General features: G+C 44.9%; 1 protein-coding gene across 4 annotated transcripts in view; it reads left to right on the forward strand.

Moving 5' to 3' along the window:
• The window catches only part of HK2 (hexokinase 2), a 59194-nt gene that overhangs the window by 23426 nt on the left and 18929 nt on the right, over positions 1-16839 (forward strand). For all 4 annotated transcript variants that reach the window (XM_029937675.1, XM_029937674.1, XM_029937676.1 and 1 more), the window contains 3 exons: positions 11068-11216; positions 15879-15998; positions 16600-16695. In XM_029937675.1, coding sequence (XP_029793535.1) covers positions 11068-11216; positions 15879-15998; positions 16600-16695 — 365 coding nt within the window. The remainder of the gene's footprint in view (positions 1-11067; positions 11217-15878; positions 15999-16599; positions 16696-16839) is intronic.

Here is a 16839-nt window from a genome sequence, read left to right on the forward strand (position 1 = left end):
GCATTTTGGACCCAGGACCACGTTCCAATTCTTGTCTGTATGGGCCCCAGTTGTCTACTGGTAGTGAAAGTCCTGGTAGAAAACGTGGGAGAGACTTTAGGAAGCTTCAGGCCATACATTTATGAAGGAGGCTTCCATTACACTGGAGGAAAGTGAACCTCCAAGTCATGGTTTGAATTCTGTGTGAGAAGGAAGAGAATGCCAGTGGCCAGTGAGCGCATGGGGACTGAAACTAAAATATCTACACTTCGTAGATTGTGTGGACCATGCAATGCAAAGACACATAGTTGGCACAGATAAAAATGAAATATCTCATTCACATGGTTGTCAGTCAGGATATTAAAAAAATTCTCCCTCTTCTGCTGCCTCTCCTTCCCCCTCCCCATGTCCACCACTTGTAGAAAGTTTAAAGATTTGTATAACAGACACATATATATGGACTATCTAGATTTTTCTACATTGGTATTTTACTAGATTTGCTTTACCATACTCCATCCTTCTAACCAATCAGTTCATCTTGTTTAATTTGATGCATTTGCAAAGTAAATTACAGAAATCAGTTTCTTTCAACCCTAAAACTTCAATATACACACTACTAACTAGATTTCAATATTTCTTTTTCATGTAAAAATTTACATACAATGAAATGACTAAGTATTATCTGATAAATTCACAAATACATAATACTTGTAATACAGTGTATATATCTAATACAACCTCTACTGAGATAGTGGACATTATCATCAGCCCAGAAAGTTCCCTCGTGTTCCTTCTCAAGCAGTTTCTGTCCCTGACCCCCAGAAGCAATCACTTTAAAATTTCCAGTGTATTATTAGTTTTGTCTTTTGTACAACTTTCCATAAATATAGACATGTGGTATTTACTCTTCGCGCAAGGCTTCATTTATCCATTATAATGTCTCCTTTATCCATGTTGTGTAAATCAGTATTTCATTCCTTTTGGTTGCTGATTTCATGGTATGATTGGAATCCTATATGACATGCATACTGATGGACACCTGGGCTGTTTCCAGTTTTTGCCTATTAGAACTAATGCAGCTGTGGACATTTTTGCATGAAGCTCTTTGTGGACTCACATTTTCATTTTCTTAGGTCAAAAACTAGCAATGGGATTTCTGGGTCATAAAGTTTGGTGTATATTTTATTTTAAGGAACTGCCAGACCTTGCCCAAAGTTGAACCCCATTCCATTTTATATTTTACACTCCAACCAACACTGTGAGAGTTCTGCTTTGCCCTTATCCTCATCAATATTTGTTTTCTGTACCCTTCCCCTTCCTTCTTTTGTTTTCTGCAGTTCAGAGTTGAATAAAGAAAGCATTCATTTGTATCTGCCAGGGACCCCACCATCTCTGACCTCTCCGGAGGCAGCCCTAACCTAAACTATGGCTGTGCGTGTGCTGTGGTGCAGCCCCAACCGCAGTCCTGTCTGGGGCCTACTGCGTACGTCACAGGGATGTGGCTTTTAGAGGACAGTTCCATCTTAAGAATAGAGTAAACTCAGGAATAATTGATACCATTTAATGAGTACCCACAATGTCTGTGCTAGGCTATTTACATAAAAATTCAGTTTTATTCTAAATGCAAACTCTGTCAGAGAGACATTCCAATTTAAAAATAAGGCAACTGAGGCTAAAAGAAGGCTGGTGATTGCCAAGGTCATACATAGCCAATGAATGGCAGAGGGGAAGTGTTTTGGTTTAGAGATTTAAGCAGAGGTAGTCCTCACTCCATTCCAATTAGAGTCATAATGTACATCAGCTCATGTTGCTGAACAAAAGTTTCTAGAGCAAATTGGACTAGTATCTTTGTAAATACATCATAAATACAGGTTAGCTTTGTACCGTCAAAATAAGAAGCTTCAGTACAACCCACCTGAGAATCTAGGAATACTCCGATGCAAGTTTCAATTTAGAAATAAAATATCTTTGTAGTATCTGTATCACCCTCTTGTTAGGCAAGATTGTTTAGATATAAAGATGCCTTGTAAGGCAGAGTGAGTTGAAGACTTTGCTGTATTGACCATCTGATACTTTTCCACTTTGCCTAAATTGTGAATTATTTTCACAGGTGAATACATCTCTACCATCTAGCCAGACTGAATTCCTTAGAGAGCAGGGGATGATGATGATGATGATGATGATGATGATGATGATGATGATGGTAATGGTGATAATTACAACTGTAGGCTTATTCAATGCCAACTACTGTGCTAAGCACTGTATTTGAGCAATCCCAATAATTCTGACAGTGACCCAGTGGTAGGCACTATGAACCCCATTATATGGAGAAAGAAACCAGATTTGTTTGATTAGCCAACTTGCCCAAAGTCACATCATGAGCAAATGGAAGTGTTTGATTTTTAGCCAGCTAGCTGTGTGCCAATGCTTGGGTGTTTAGGCACATCACAAGCGGTGCATTTTATGCTTATCTGCCGCCTCCGCCCTCCACCCCACTGCTAGCACAATGCATTCATTCTCCTAGTAACTCAGGTCTGTCTCTTCAGTTTGGTTCCATAGAGTCCCCACTGAGTCTGTCCTCTGTGGGGCAGCACTGTGCTGAGCTGCTTTATGCCCCGCCTTTGAAGAGTGAAAATTGTCCTTGGGGAGGTAAGGCTTACACAGATGAAATGATTATAGAATGATACTCAGTCATATAATGCAAGCACATGATATGATAAGAAACTAGGCTGCTGATACGTTGCAGGGAGGCTGGTAAAACCCAAAAGGAGCCCTTATCTTGGTTGCTCCGCATTATATCAACAGATGTGCAGTGGAGTCAGATCAATAACCAGCTCACAACACAAGATAGTGGATTTTTATGGCGCCTACAATAAGCCAAAGATTGTATTGATAAGAGGCCTCCATTTAGTATAGTAGCTAGAGTTTATTAAACATTTACATGTGGCTGGCATTGTGCCAAACGCCTCACAGGTTCATTGCATTGATTCTTGACCCAAAACTGTGTGTGTGTGTGTGTGTGTGTGTGTGTGTGTGTGTGCACGCGCGTGTGCGTGCCCCTGTGCTTTGGGGTGTGGAGAGGTGGTGCTGGCTAGAGAGAAGGTTATTACCATCCCATTTTAACAGATGAAACTCAAGTGTCAGTTTCTATAATTTACTTTAAATTGTATGGCTAATATATGTTAAAATGGGATTTGAACCCCTGGTCTGCCTGCCTGGAAATCTTAACACATTCAGAGCCTACAAAGTATTAAAACATGTTTTGCTCCTTTGAAGGGTGGTTTCACATCTGTGGAGTGAATGTAACACTTCTGTGACTGGAACATATTTTGAGCTTAAGAAATGTACCAAAACACCGGGACAGTGCTCTCCATTGGTGTTCTGGGAGCTTTTGGAGGCACTTAATATGTTTATGTGCTCCAGCCCCTTTCCTTCAATTGGAGCACTTCTGCTTTTCTCCAGTTTTACATTTTGGCATTTGATATCTTATTGCTCAGATGATTAGAAGACCAATGGCATAGAAGATCAGATTACCCCATTTCTTGACTACGCTGGACACCAGCATTGACTGTGTGATTTGATACCTTTAATGACATGGAGTTACGTTATTTCTGAGCTATTGAGTGGGGTCCAGCATTGTAGGGTAGCAGGGATTTGGGGGCTTAAAAAGAGGCTGCCAGATATGGTAGTGGCTGTGGTGGTTCTCAGTGCATGGGGAAAAAAAATACCTCAAAACCTGTCTCTGCCAAAAGTAGTTTTGCTGGATTACCTATCTAGGACCTGGGTTGGAGACCATGCCATACACTCTTAGGGCAGGCTGTTGCAGAATGCTAGCAGGTTCTTGAAAACTAAAGAATAAACTGGGTCTCCAACCCAGGGCTATCCCATGGAAGAAGATTGGAATGTTCAGTGCAGTCATCTGGGGCCCTTGGAAGTGTTCCTGCTATGGCAGGGCGTGCAGGAGCTAATCCCTTTTGGGGCACTGAATTATGAGAGGGCCATTTCAAGAACTGGATGTAAGAGTATGGCTATGTGTCTTTGACCTACCTCATAGTTCAAGGCTGCATGCCTCCGGCACTAGATAACAAAGGGGGATGTCCTTATGGTTGGATGTAACATGGCCCTGGGGTGACCAGCCATCCTGGTGTACCTGGAACACTCAGTTTTAGCATTGAAAGTCACATGTGAATCTTGGGCAAACTGAGGTGGTTGAACCCCGTACATGGCCCTGGAAATGAGGGCTTCATCATTGCTTGGCCCAAGTATCTTGTGGCATCCTCCTCCCCAGCCCTGGCTCTAGATTCATTGCCCACAGTGCTACTAAAGACCTCTTGAAAACAAAACTAACCCTGTGCCTAAAATCCAGTGTTCTTGGCATTGGCATTTGCTCATGTTATGTAGCCATGTTGTAGGAGCCCTACACTGCAGCCACTCCTGAAGTGCCATTCCCTGAACACACCATGAACTTCCACACCCTTATGTATGTCCTTCTTTCCACGTCTGGCAACTTCATACCCATCCACTCAGACCTGGCTGTCTTGTGTTGCTTCCTGAGAAGCCTTCCTTGTCCGAGCAAAACCAGTCATTCCTTCTTTTTGGTGGTCCTACCACTTACTCGCCACAGTGCATCTAACTGCTTTCTTTCTCCCTGTCCTGTCAGGCACTGGGTTGCATACTGCACCAGGTAGCCGAGGAGATTTTAGTGCTGTGTTCAGCACCCAGTGTTGAAATAGCTAATTGCAGAATGGGAGGCATTTTGTTGGCAGGGCCTAGAATAGATTTTTAGTGTTTGACTCTCAAAATAGTGATTTAAAAAAATTTTTTTAGTAGTGGACCCCATTCCCAAGTTTAAACAAAATGAAACCTTGTGTAGAACCCTGTATCTAAGTCAGTGAAAGTAGAGGAAAGAGATATAATTGGAAATGAGGAGGTGGGGGGTGAGGTTGTACCTTAATTGGCCTTCCTTAACCCACAGAGGTCAGACTTCATCACCTGCACGGATCCCCAGAACTCTGGGAACACTGCGTAAAAGCCACTTGTTCAGGAAGAGGCTTCTAGACACTGTAGTTCTGAAAGAGCTCTGGGGTGAGGGGCCTGGGATCTGGCTCCAACCTTAACCTGGCAGAGAGCACTGCCCCTTCTGAATGAAGTTCAGTTCAAGTGCTTCAGAAGACAAAACCAAACTTGTTTGCAAGTCACCCTTAGAGCACTGGTGGACATAGTGCTGCAAGTGCTGCTGGGAGGAACAGGTGGTGAGCTATTTTAATTAGTGACAAATACCTAATGATTGAAAATAGATCCTGTTGGAAAATTCAACTGGCCCTTGCCTTTCGTTCCTCAAAAATTATGTGGACATTCCCAGGTACAGGCCACGTATTTGTGTGTTGTTAACAATGATGGAGTTACAGCCTGCTCAGACACATTCTGGAGTCTCATCCATGAACCTGATGGGGACTGTCACCTTCAGGCTGCTAGTCTAATGCCACTTTAGTTCTCAGCCTTTCTCTGAGACAGGTGAGTTCCCAGGAGATATTGAAACCCTTTTATCTTGCTGACCTTATGTATTTGATAAGAGCCTCACTGAAAGTGGGCAGATTGCTAGTCCAGGATGGGAAATGAGTCAGCAAACACACTCAGCCATATGGAACACCTTGGATCTTAACTGTTGGGCAATTTGGTGGAGGGTGGAGGATGGCGTGACATAATGCCCCTATTGCCAGTTCCTCTTCTCTGAGTGCCAGCAGCACTTCTTTGAGTCCTTGTTTTCTTTTAGAAGAAGGTTGGTATCTCTTCTCGTCTGGTTTTGGAGGGGAATGCCTTTAATCAGGAAGACCCTCAGCAGAGAGGGCCGGGTGGGAACAGAGTTTCCATGTGATTGTATGAGATGGCAGCATTTTGTGGCTATGAGAAAAGCCTGCATCAACAAACTTTGGAAGGTTCTTTCTGAGCTCCTGGGGGAGAAGGGCACGTCTTCTCTGGCCAGTGGATGTGTGTCTCCCATTCAAGTCTGAGAGCACTTGGCCATCCAGTAGGCCTGGGAGTGGTGGGTGGAGGTTGACCACAGTTACTGATAAAAGAAAGATTAGGGTGTCTTTGCTTCCTTTTTCAGGCTTTCTGAGGCTTATTTTCCTCATCCTGGATTCTGTGCCAGGTCCTCCTCAGCTTCCAGGAATGAGAGACATCATTGTGGTGCTGTGGGACAGACATGGACTTTAGGGTCAGATGGACCCAGCAGTCATTTACCCCTGTGTAACCTTGACCAAATGACTCAATTTCTGAAATACAGTATCACTTCCTCTGCCACCCAGGGCAGCTTGGAGATTGCTGGTGACCTCTGAGCATTATATGCTCTTGGCATTATTAAATAATTCCTTATTTGAGGATTTACAACTTTCCCATGAGGGAGCCTCTTTACTCATCGCAGTAGAAAGCTTTGCTAGAGAACCAGACCTGAGTTTTGAATCTTGCTTCAGTTACTTGACCTGAGTCTTGGTTTTTATCATCTGGAAAATTGGGATTATAATGCCCCATAGGTAGTTAATGAGCTAATACTTATAAACAAAGTGACCATCACTTAACAAATGTTAGTTTATCTTCCATATTGTTAAAAACACCTTCGTGTTGGGCCCTCAGTCAACTCAATCTCCCTCTGTCTTTCCATTGTTTTATTACCGTAGTCATCCAGATGCCAGTGGGAGCTGAGAAATTAGCTCAAACGGTATAGTGCTTGCTTACCATGTGAGAGGTAGTGGGATTGATGCCCACATTCTCAAGGCTGAATTTTATGAAGGGGGGGGTCACCCACCTGCACCAATTTACACAAAAATGGTGGCCATGTGGTGAGCAGCTGGGTGCCCATAGCAATGTGCCTACCCCAAGGAACAGGTCTAGTGGGGAGGCTTCAACAACCATAGCAGCAACAGCAAAGAAAATAGAAGATTAATTTGATCTTTCAAATCTCAAAAGGAACTTCACTTCCTTTATTTTAGCAGTGGTGGCAGCCACATTTAGGGTGAGTTGAGGGGTGTTAGAAAGGGAGGTCAACTAATGTAGTCTTCAGAATTTCTATGGACAAAACCTAAAACCCAGAAACCACAAATACTTTGACAACATAAAAATTAAAAAATTTCTACATGCCAAAAATGCCACAAATAAAGTGAAAAGACAGATATCCAACTGGAAAAAAAAATAATTGTAAATATGCAACCAACAAAAAACTATTTTCTTTAATATACGAAGAGCTCTTTTAGGCTATTAAGAAAATGACGAATGTAGTTTTTTAAAAGGCAAAAGATGTGAATAGAAAGTTCACAGAATAGAAAGTTCAGAACAAGGAATTCCAGAGGCCAGTTAACAATTCAAAAGGTATAACCTTACACAAAAGAAGGAAACCAAGTTTAAAAAATGAGATACCACTTTGACCAAAGAGTTGGCAAAGATTAATTGCCATATACATGAGATCCTGGTGAGAACAAAACTTAGCGGTTGGTTTGTGTGGACATTGTTGAGAACTTTTAGGCAGTGTCTTCCAAATTAAAAACACACATCCTGAGAACCAGCAATTCCAACCCCTTTCTTTGAACATGTCTGTTAAGAGCCTCCACTGTTTATATAAAGTAGGTGTACCCACGGGCACCCAAGAAACATTAATACTGATTATTTTGGAGAAGAAAAGAGATTTACTTTTTGCTTTCCCCACTTTTGTACTGTTTGAGCTTTAAAAAAAATCAGATGTTCATATTTTATTATTTTTAGAAGGTTAAATTGCTTTCCAGACATAACAGCCTGCTTAACAATAAAAGAAACCTTACCTCTGACATGATGGTCTCATATATAAACTGGTTGGTATTCAGGCATTTTATTTAACAAATGAACCGTCAATGAGCAAATGCAATAGATGTTTTTTTAGTATGTTGCCTCAAATATGTTATCAGCTATAATTCATCAGAATGGTCTCTCTGGACCTTATTGGGTCCTCTGTCACATAGCTGCACACTTTAAGAAACCTACTGTGGTCATGTTCTCAGGCTTACTCTCACCCCCATCCATCTAGTCTGAAGGCCCCAGGCCCATAGATGTGATTCTCCTTCATGCCCCATCATACATTCCCGTGCTGTCTTCTCTCTGGCTTCTGGAATGTCCTAGAAGGTTCACAGTGGAGGTGGGACTTGAGTAGGTGTAGGTAGGGGTTGGAGGGGCTGAGACAAACTATATAATCAAAAGAATAGAACAGTGATTTTACTGATGGCTTACTGTGAACTTACATATTTGCACAAATATGTTCCGTATGTCGTGTCCACCTCATGACCCCTGGGAGAAGTCAGCATAGAGTCCATGTTCTATAGGTGAGGTGACATGGTCAGAGGCCACGTAGGTAGTGAAGAAGCTGATCTGGAATTCAAAACAAGGCCTGTCCACCCATCTCTGGAGACCCAGCCCTTCACCACTGCTCTGTCAGGGCCTCATGCATGATGTGGGGGTGGGCACTAGGAGAAGAGTCTCTCCACTATCCCATGGGGTCACCTTATGATTTAGCTCCAGGAGTCCCAGTGTGGGCTCTGCCTCGGAGACATTAGACCCTACAAGGAATACAGTCCTTAGCTGTGGTAGGTGTGATCCCGTGTGTTAGCAGAAGGGGTGCTGGGGAGGAGGGATGCAGAGGAATGTCTGTTCCAGCAGAGTCTGAAAAGAAAGCAAGGGATGACATTCCTTGCTGGGAATGGAGGCTGGGCTGGCCTTGAATCATGACCCCCGTGGTCGCCGATTCAGCGCATTGCATGTGTCCTAGGCTACAGAGTGCTGATGCAGGCAGTTCATCTTTGATTTTCCTTTTCATCCCCCATGGCAACCACCACATAGCTTTTCCTGCAGTCTGGCTGGGTTCCCACTACCAGGGGAGGCTGAGAACTGGAGTGCCTGGAAAAGGCACCCATGGCCACAAGAGGGGCAAGGTCACCCCTGGTGGGGTTGAGAGGCTCTCCAAATGGCAGGGAGGGGACCAAAAAGTAGCACCACGAGGAGGAATGCCGAAGTCACTGGGGCAGGTTCCAGTGGCTTTTCTTGGACAGGCTCCTTCAGTCCCTGCTGGTGAGGGTGATTTTGCGTTTCAGTCTGAGAGGCAGCCCTAACAGTGGGCTGGGGGACTCCAGTGTGGGATTTGGGCCGTGTGTGGAGGCCTGGATGGAAAGTTTCTAGTACTGATGGACTCTGCTGGGTGTTTGAGGCACAGTATCTAGTTTCCGCACCCCCTCGTAACAACCACCTGAGCTATGACATTCCCATTTCAAAGATGAGGCAGTTGAGGCTCGGGACTTGCCATGGCCAAAAACCAGCCAGAGTTCTGACACAGATAACGGGGGCTCCCGAGCCAGGATCTGTACTTTGCTACTCCCAGGCCACAGTTGTGTGGAGGCTGTGAGTGGTGCCCGCAGGGAGCTGGGCGGAAGTAGCTTTTCTCAGGGCCAGTTACTGCTGCTGAGTTGGCCTGGGCACAGAATAGACCCGTGTTGGCTCATTCGGTCAGAGCTTTTCCCTGCCCCTCCTAATCCATTTGGCCATACTTCAGTAACCGTCACCCACCTGGAAATGGGCTGAGTGTTGACAAACATGCCAATAAGTGAATTCCCCAGGAAATAACTCTGTGTCCTTCGAGAAGGTATGGGGCAGGGCAGTGGAAGACTGGTGGAGCCACGGCTGGTGGGGGAGGCTGCTGAGGGAGTGAACCCACCTCCTGCCTCGCCAGCCCCCAGCCCTGGCTCTGGCCTCTGTGTCTCTTCAGCACTTTTGCTCTGTGCCGTACAATGGAGCATGTCCCTGCAACCAGCTGTATTATTGTCTGGAATCTGCATGTCTGGAAACACTGCTTGTTTCCTGGGGAGAAGGGACTGTGCCTTCCTCATGACACCTGAAGATCTTGACCCACTTGTGTTTGTGGAGTCTCCCTGTCCCCCTTCCACCCCAGCTCTGTAGCCTGCCTGAGTGGATGAGCTGAGTGGCCTGACCCTTTCTTACATACCCTTGGGTCAGCATTCTCTCACATTATCATAAGCCTGGGATCTTTTTGGGGGGCACCCTTTTGGCTAGTTTGTTAGGCCTCCTAATTTAGAGCCATTGGATCCCATTCACGTCATCACATGACTCTCTTATCCTGCCATAGGACATTGCTATCATTGTATGCAAATGTTAAAAAGTAAACTTTGTATGGGGACCACAATTTGGCTGAAGGCCCAGGGGCCCAGAGGCCTATAGCAGTGTGCTGGGTGTCCTGGGGCATGAAGAACAAAACTGAGGCATGGACTCCTGGTACAGAGCTTGATGGGCCCCTTGAGCTTGATGGGGATTTGGCTGAGAGCCCCTGGGAAATAGTTAGCTCTTGTGAGGGGGTGGGCACCCCATCATTGGATGTAAGGCTGTGTCATTGTGTGAATTCTTTTTTTTTAAATCTGTTTTAAAAAAAAGTTTTAACGTTTATTTACTTTTGAGAGAGATAGAGGCATGAGTGGGGTAGGGGCAGAGAGGAGACACAGAATCCGAAGCAGGCTCCAGGCTCTGAGCTGTCAGCATAGAACCTGACGTGGGGCTTAAACTCACAGACTGCAAGATTGTGACCTGAGGTGAAGTCAGACACTTAACCGACTGAGCCACCCAGGTACCCCATCTTAAAAAATGTTTTTAATGTTTATTTTTGAGAGAGAGAGAAAAAGAGAGACAGAGTGCAAGCAGGGGAGAAGCAGAGAGAGGGAGATACAGAATCCAAAACAGGCCACAGGTGCCTAGCTGTCAGCACAGAGTCCCATGCAGGGCTTGAACTCTCGAACCGCAAGATCATGACCTGAGCTGAAGTCGGATACCTAACTGACTGAGCCATCCAGGCGCCCCTTATTGTGTGAATTCTAAAAGTAATATAAAGGTACATTAAGAAAAAGAATCAGATCATACGTAATTGTATGTGGGAAAAAGTAAGACCCATTGGCCACCCCATCACTGGGAGATGACCAGTGTTTATGGAGGGATTCATGGGTTTTGAGTCTTGGTTTCTGTGAAGTTCTTGTCTTTCCTAACTAATAGTGGCCCCTCCTTTCTCTGCAGAACATGGAGAGTTCCTGGCTCTGGACCTTGGAGGGACCAACTTCCGTGTGCTTCGTGTAAGAGTAACAGACAATGGGCTCCAGAAGGTTGAGATGGAGAACCAGATCTATGCCATCCCTGAGGACCTCATGCGAGGCAGTGGCACCCAGGTATGACCCTTCTCTCAGAGCAGCCACTGGGGCTCTAGTCTCCACAGGAGCAGATGCTGTTCTTTGTCTGTCTGGAGGAAGGAGACCCTGACTGAGGCTCAGGTTTTCTGGCCTGTTTCTGCCCGGTGATCCCTTTCTATGCCTCCGTCAGGAGAGGTGCGTGCGGGCCAGAGAGCAGGGAACATGTCCATGCAGCCCCAAGGTCTGGAAGTACTGTAGTGGGTGGTGTTTTGATTTGCCATGTCTTTTGAAGTCTGCTTGCATGGGCTGGTTACCGATGAAAGTCTGCTGTCAGGAGGCTGGGCCCATGCTGCTGGACACCTGTGATTGGCATTGGTGCCACTGAATGGCAAGTCAGAAGACACCTTTGTGGTTTGACGCCGCCACCTGCCACTGTGGTCATTCTGCAGCCCTCTTTGATGCATACTTGTTATCACAGCATCACATGACAGTGGAACTTAGCTCTTTACCTTTGTGGTTATTTGCTCTTTCTCTTCTTGACTGTCTAAAACAGAAGAGGTTTTGCATGCAGGGATGGAAACCTTTTGAGAAAGCATCAAAATACAGCTTTAGGGTGTCTGTCCCACCTGGCACTGCAGTGGGCACCATGTGCTTCCACATTGCCCCAAATCATGCTTAGTCATCCCCATATCTTTGTGGATTCTTTAGCATCTAAACAATCAAGGAGTGGATACAGAAGAAATGTGAAATCCAAGGAAGAATCCTCTCAGTAACAGCCAGAAAAAAAAGGAGCAAGGATGGAATTGGTGTCGTGATAGTCTCCAAATATGTATTGAGCTTCTACTATGCACTGGGCAGTGATCCTTGCTGGGAATTAAAGTCCTGGCCTCTCCCCTCCAGGGCTTACAGCACAGCGAGACCACCGGGACACACACCCCACCCCTCACAGAAGGTCATAAGTGTGTTGAGGTGGATGAGAGACTATCAGGAGGAGGAGCTGACACATGATGACCTGTTGTGTGTCAGGCTGAGCAAAAGCTTTTTGTACGCATTTCCTCGTTTTACCCTCATGCTGGCCCTGTGAGGCCGAGCACTTGTGTTATCTGCTTTATAGATGTGGAATTCGGCTTTTAAAAGATTAAGTGAATGAATGACTTGGGCTTAGATCATAGGGGTTGGAAGGGCCAGAGGCACAACACAAAGCTGGTTGATGAGACTAGAGTCTGCATTTGTACAACTCTAGGGGGCTCTGTCCACTTGGTAGGCCGCACGATGTGGTCCATGTGAGTGGTGCTTCTGGAATTAGGCAACATGGTGGTCCTGGGTCCCTGCTCTGCTAACCAGTCCTGCTTCCAGAGTAGGAAATGCTCCCTGAAGTGCTCCCTGGTGCTCCTGCAGACAAGAAATCCTGTGGGGCAGGCCCTTCAGGGGCTCTTCCTCTCAAGAGTTCCCCCAGTTCCCCCCTCTCTAGGAGGGGACCCCACTGCCACCACACCAGAAGTATCTGGCCAGTTGGTGGGCAACAGCCACGGGTCCAGCATTATTCTCTGTTCTTGGGTGTCCAGGGAAACTGGTCTCCCCTGTCAGCTGCTCGGCAAGAACCTTCCTTGGGGTGTTCTTCCTGCTCCTTCTTCAGCTGCTCTCAGTCTAATCACTGAAGACATTCCTGGATGATAGCTCTCTTACAGGGATCACTCTCAGCTTGAGTGCTGGTTCCTCCTGTTGTATTTTCTACCCAGTGTGTATGTAATAGAAGAGTGAATGGAGGAAATGAAATCCAATGAGATGCCCTTCCAGTGTTGTCACCTTTTCTTAGGCCTTAGGGTTTAGAAGAGGTGGGGCATAGTGTAGAGTTCTTCCCACCACACCGGGCCACCTCCTCAGAAGGTAATTTCAGACCATGAGTAGAACATGTTGGAGAGATACTTTTAGACTCTTTATTTGTCCCTGGGGACAGCTTTCTTTGTTTTAATGCTGGGGTTGGACAGGGAAGGCAAAGTCCCTGAGACTGAGATTTGAGCTCTCACATAGCTCCAGTACATACTGACAATGTTTAGTCCAAATTAAAAAAAAAAAAAAAGTCTGAGATCCACCTGGAAGAAACATAAAGCTATTGTGATATTTTAAAAGTTTTGAATAAATGAAATAGTGCTAAATAGAAATGAAACCTAAGAAAACTGGAAGAAAATTTAGGTGTTTATTTTACCCTAAGGAAGGGAAAGAAGACTATATGCTTAAAAGCAGAAAACAGTTGGTAAAAAGATTGGAACGAAGTTCATAGTGGCTGTTTTGGTGGTGGATTTACTGGTGCTTTCCGCCCCCCCCCCCCCAGTATTTTCCTTTTCTTTTTTTTTTTTTGGGGGGATGGTGGCTATCAATCTTTTAATTAGAGGAAAACAAATAGATTTTGAACATAAAATTTCATCATAACCAAGACCAAATCACCAAACCCTAAACTTGCAAAGGTTTCTGAAGATCTGTGAACCTGGACAGTGTGGGTTCCTGGATAAAATATGTCTTCAGGCACGTAAACCTGCACTTGAGAGCAGTGAATTGCAAATTGTAATAGTGGCCACTTTAGATTTTTAAAGTATATCTTATGGGAAGGGGAGTGAGCAGATTCTCAGACCAATAAGGAAAAGGAAACCATTCTAACCTCTTGAAATGATGCCCTTTGAGACTTTTTATGGCAGGAAGGTTTAGCTCTTTCTCCCAGTATCTTATCCTTAGAACATCAGCTAAGAGCAAAGGAGATAGTCTTCCCATTAAGGAAGGAGATGGTCTCCTTTTCCCTGCCTGAGTACTGTCCAGTAGAACTTTTTGCAACGGTTGAACTATTCCGTATCTGCTCTGTGCAATATGGCAGCCACTAGCTAGCTATCAGTGGCATTGAGCACTTGAAATATGACTAGTGTTGTGGCTCAGGAAGTAACTATTAAATTTTTTAAGATTCTGAGTGATTAAGATAACAGATGACTAGTGGTTACTATATCAGCCAGCATATAATTTAGTGCCTCTTCACTGCCTTTCCTTATTGGCAACATAGCTGGAAAGGGAGCAGTGGATTGGGGCTGGATAAGGGAAACCATTTTGCTTTCCCCCTCCCAAAGCTCCCCCTCCTTTCATCTCTGATGATTGGCCTTATTTCTTTCTACAGCTTCTGCAACTTTCTTTATTTTTAAAAAAATTTGTTTGGATAAACGCTATCTGTACTAAAGATCATTTTGACTAGAGTACCAGGGAGAAGGTGCTGGGATTTGGTGATATTGTAAATTTTGTCTCTGGTCAACTTCCCAACAGAATAATCAGAAATCGTTGAGTATCTAAAAACCCTATGTCCATATTAAAATACTTGGCTTCTGCTCAAGGTAATTAGCACTTGTGCATTGGTGATTCGTTTAGTAAGAGAGCCTTGTCATTGCCCAGCCTTTGCTCTTGAGAATGTTTTGGTTTGGAGATTGAGAGTTTCAGCATTAGCTGAGGTTAATTTTGCATGTATCAGACAGAGGATAGGATCAATGCAGGACGCTGTTAGAGCTGGCCACCTTCTAGATGGGGTTGGCCTTGTCTTCCTGGATTGCTCCTACTGAGCATACCCCTGACATCTGGGGAGCTTCAGAATTACCTGGAGGACCCCATGCCCACAGTTTTTGATTCCATAGGTTTGGGTTTGGGCCTCAGGTGGTGATGTTGCTGGTCTAGGACCACATTTTAGGAATCTCTGGTTTAGTGGGATCTTCCTTGCTTCTGTCTGGAGAGGAAAAGGTATGTTCTCATCCATCCCCCTTGCTTTTAGATTTTGCCATCTGGTCAAACTGGCCCTTGGCATCTATTCAGTCTCTTTGGCTTCTGCTTACTTTTTGTACCAGAGTGCCCCTGGCCTCAACTCTAAGCATCTGGAGGGGGCCACTGTCTCTCTTTGCGGATGCTGAGTGGGCAAGAAGGAAGCTATGGGGCTATGGGCCTTGGGACTGATTGAAAGCCTGGATAATTGTAACTTCAGCTTTTTGTTGGGAGCTTGGGGTCCTACTGGCATCGTCTCAGTTGTGAGGCTGCCCATCCATAAAGCCCTATATATTCTTCAGTGTTCTTCATGGACTTACTGTTTCATTTTGAAGTTATAAAAGAAAAAACGAAGATAACTTCTTTGAAATGTTCCTTGGAAATTACTTTTCTAGAATGGAAGAAAAATATGAATTATCTTCTTCTTGTCAACCAGAGAATGTCCCATTCCCTCCTCAGTCACAAGAGACAGGGATGCTAGAATACTTCTTGGCAGTGAGGTGGGCTGTCCTTTCTGAGAAAGTCATCTGTGCACTCATGTCAAGGAGGGTTCTGACAGAGCCACCAACGGATGTTCTGTCCCCAGGATATGTGATGACTTTCTGATTAGCTTTAGCTATAATTTCCCCTTCCTCACCGGGTTATTTTGATGGTGGTTTGATAAATGGTTTGAGTGCAAGACAGTGTTTAATCAGCACTTTCTGTTAAGTCCTTATGTGTATTGACTCATTTAATCCCTGTGGTAACTCTGAGGGCAGGTACAGTTATCATTCCCATTTTATAGATGAGCAAAGTAAGACTTCAAGAGGATACATATCTTGTACACGTTCAGCTAGTTCCTTGCTGAGCCCACTGTGTATGTATAACCTCCATGCTATTCCCCCTCCCCTCTCTTCTTCTTGCGTTGTGTGCCCTCAGCTGTTTGACCACATTGCGGAATGCCTGGCTAACTTCATGGATAAGCTACAAATCAAAGACAAGAAGCTCCCCTTGGGTTTTACTTTCTCATTCCCCTGTGTCCAAACGAAGCTCGATGAGGTAAGATGAGTTCTTTAGACACTTATTGCTTCATTCATTGGGCTGGGAGGTCTGGGATGAACTTTGAGCCAGTTGCTGCTATGGTTTTAAGGCAGCTCTGATGGTTGTTTGGACGAGGTTTGAGTATTAAGAGTTCTGTCCTTCTGGGTGAGTTGGGTAGGTGTAGAGGGATGGTGAAGTATCAGAGGTCAGGGAAGGGTCTTTTCACTCTTCCCTCAAAGGACAATATGCAGTATATTATCCTTATCCCTTGTAGGGAAACAAGAATGAGAAATTAGGAACTCCTTTGATCTAGAGTATCATGATAAAGATCTTTGGAAGAAAGATGCCTGTGGAGTTAGTGATGGGATTATCTTATTTTGGCATATCTATAGCCTGTTCTTTCCAGTTCTTGGGGGCAGTAGGTCATGAAGGAATCATTCATTTAATCCTCTTTCTGGGTCTTTGATGGGGCCCCAGATTCTTTTGCCCAGGCTAGTCAGGAAGCAGTACGAATCTTTAAGCACTGTTGTAGTTTAGCTTAGCTCCATGACAGAGGTCTCCACTCATGAGTGGCTGTCTGAATTGTGGGGTCAGTGTTCATTCCTTGGTCCTTTTCCAGAGTTTCCTGGTCTCCTGGACCAAGGGGTTCAAGTCCAGTGGTGTGGAAGGCAAAGACGTGGTTACTTTGATCCGGAATGCCATCCAGAGGAGAGGGGTGAGTATGGGAGGCAGGGGCTTGGAATCTGGAGGCTCTTTACATCCTTTTGGGTCCACTCTGAAATCTTTCCTAGTCTGTCCCCAAATCAGCATGAGAATCTTTCTGTAGTTCTTACGGAGAGGTTTTCTCTTCCTTCCCTGC

This window comes from Suricata suricatta, chromosome 4, assembly GCF_006229205.1.
Source record: "Suricata suricatta isolate VVHF042 chromosome 4, meerkat_22Aug2017_6uvM2_HiC, whole genome shotgun sequence".
In the NCBI taxonomy this organism is placed as follows: Eukaryota; Metazoa; Chordata; class Mammalia; order Carnivora; family Herpestidae; genus Suricata; species Suricata suricatta.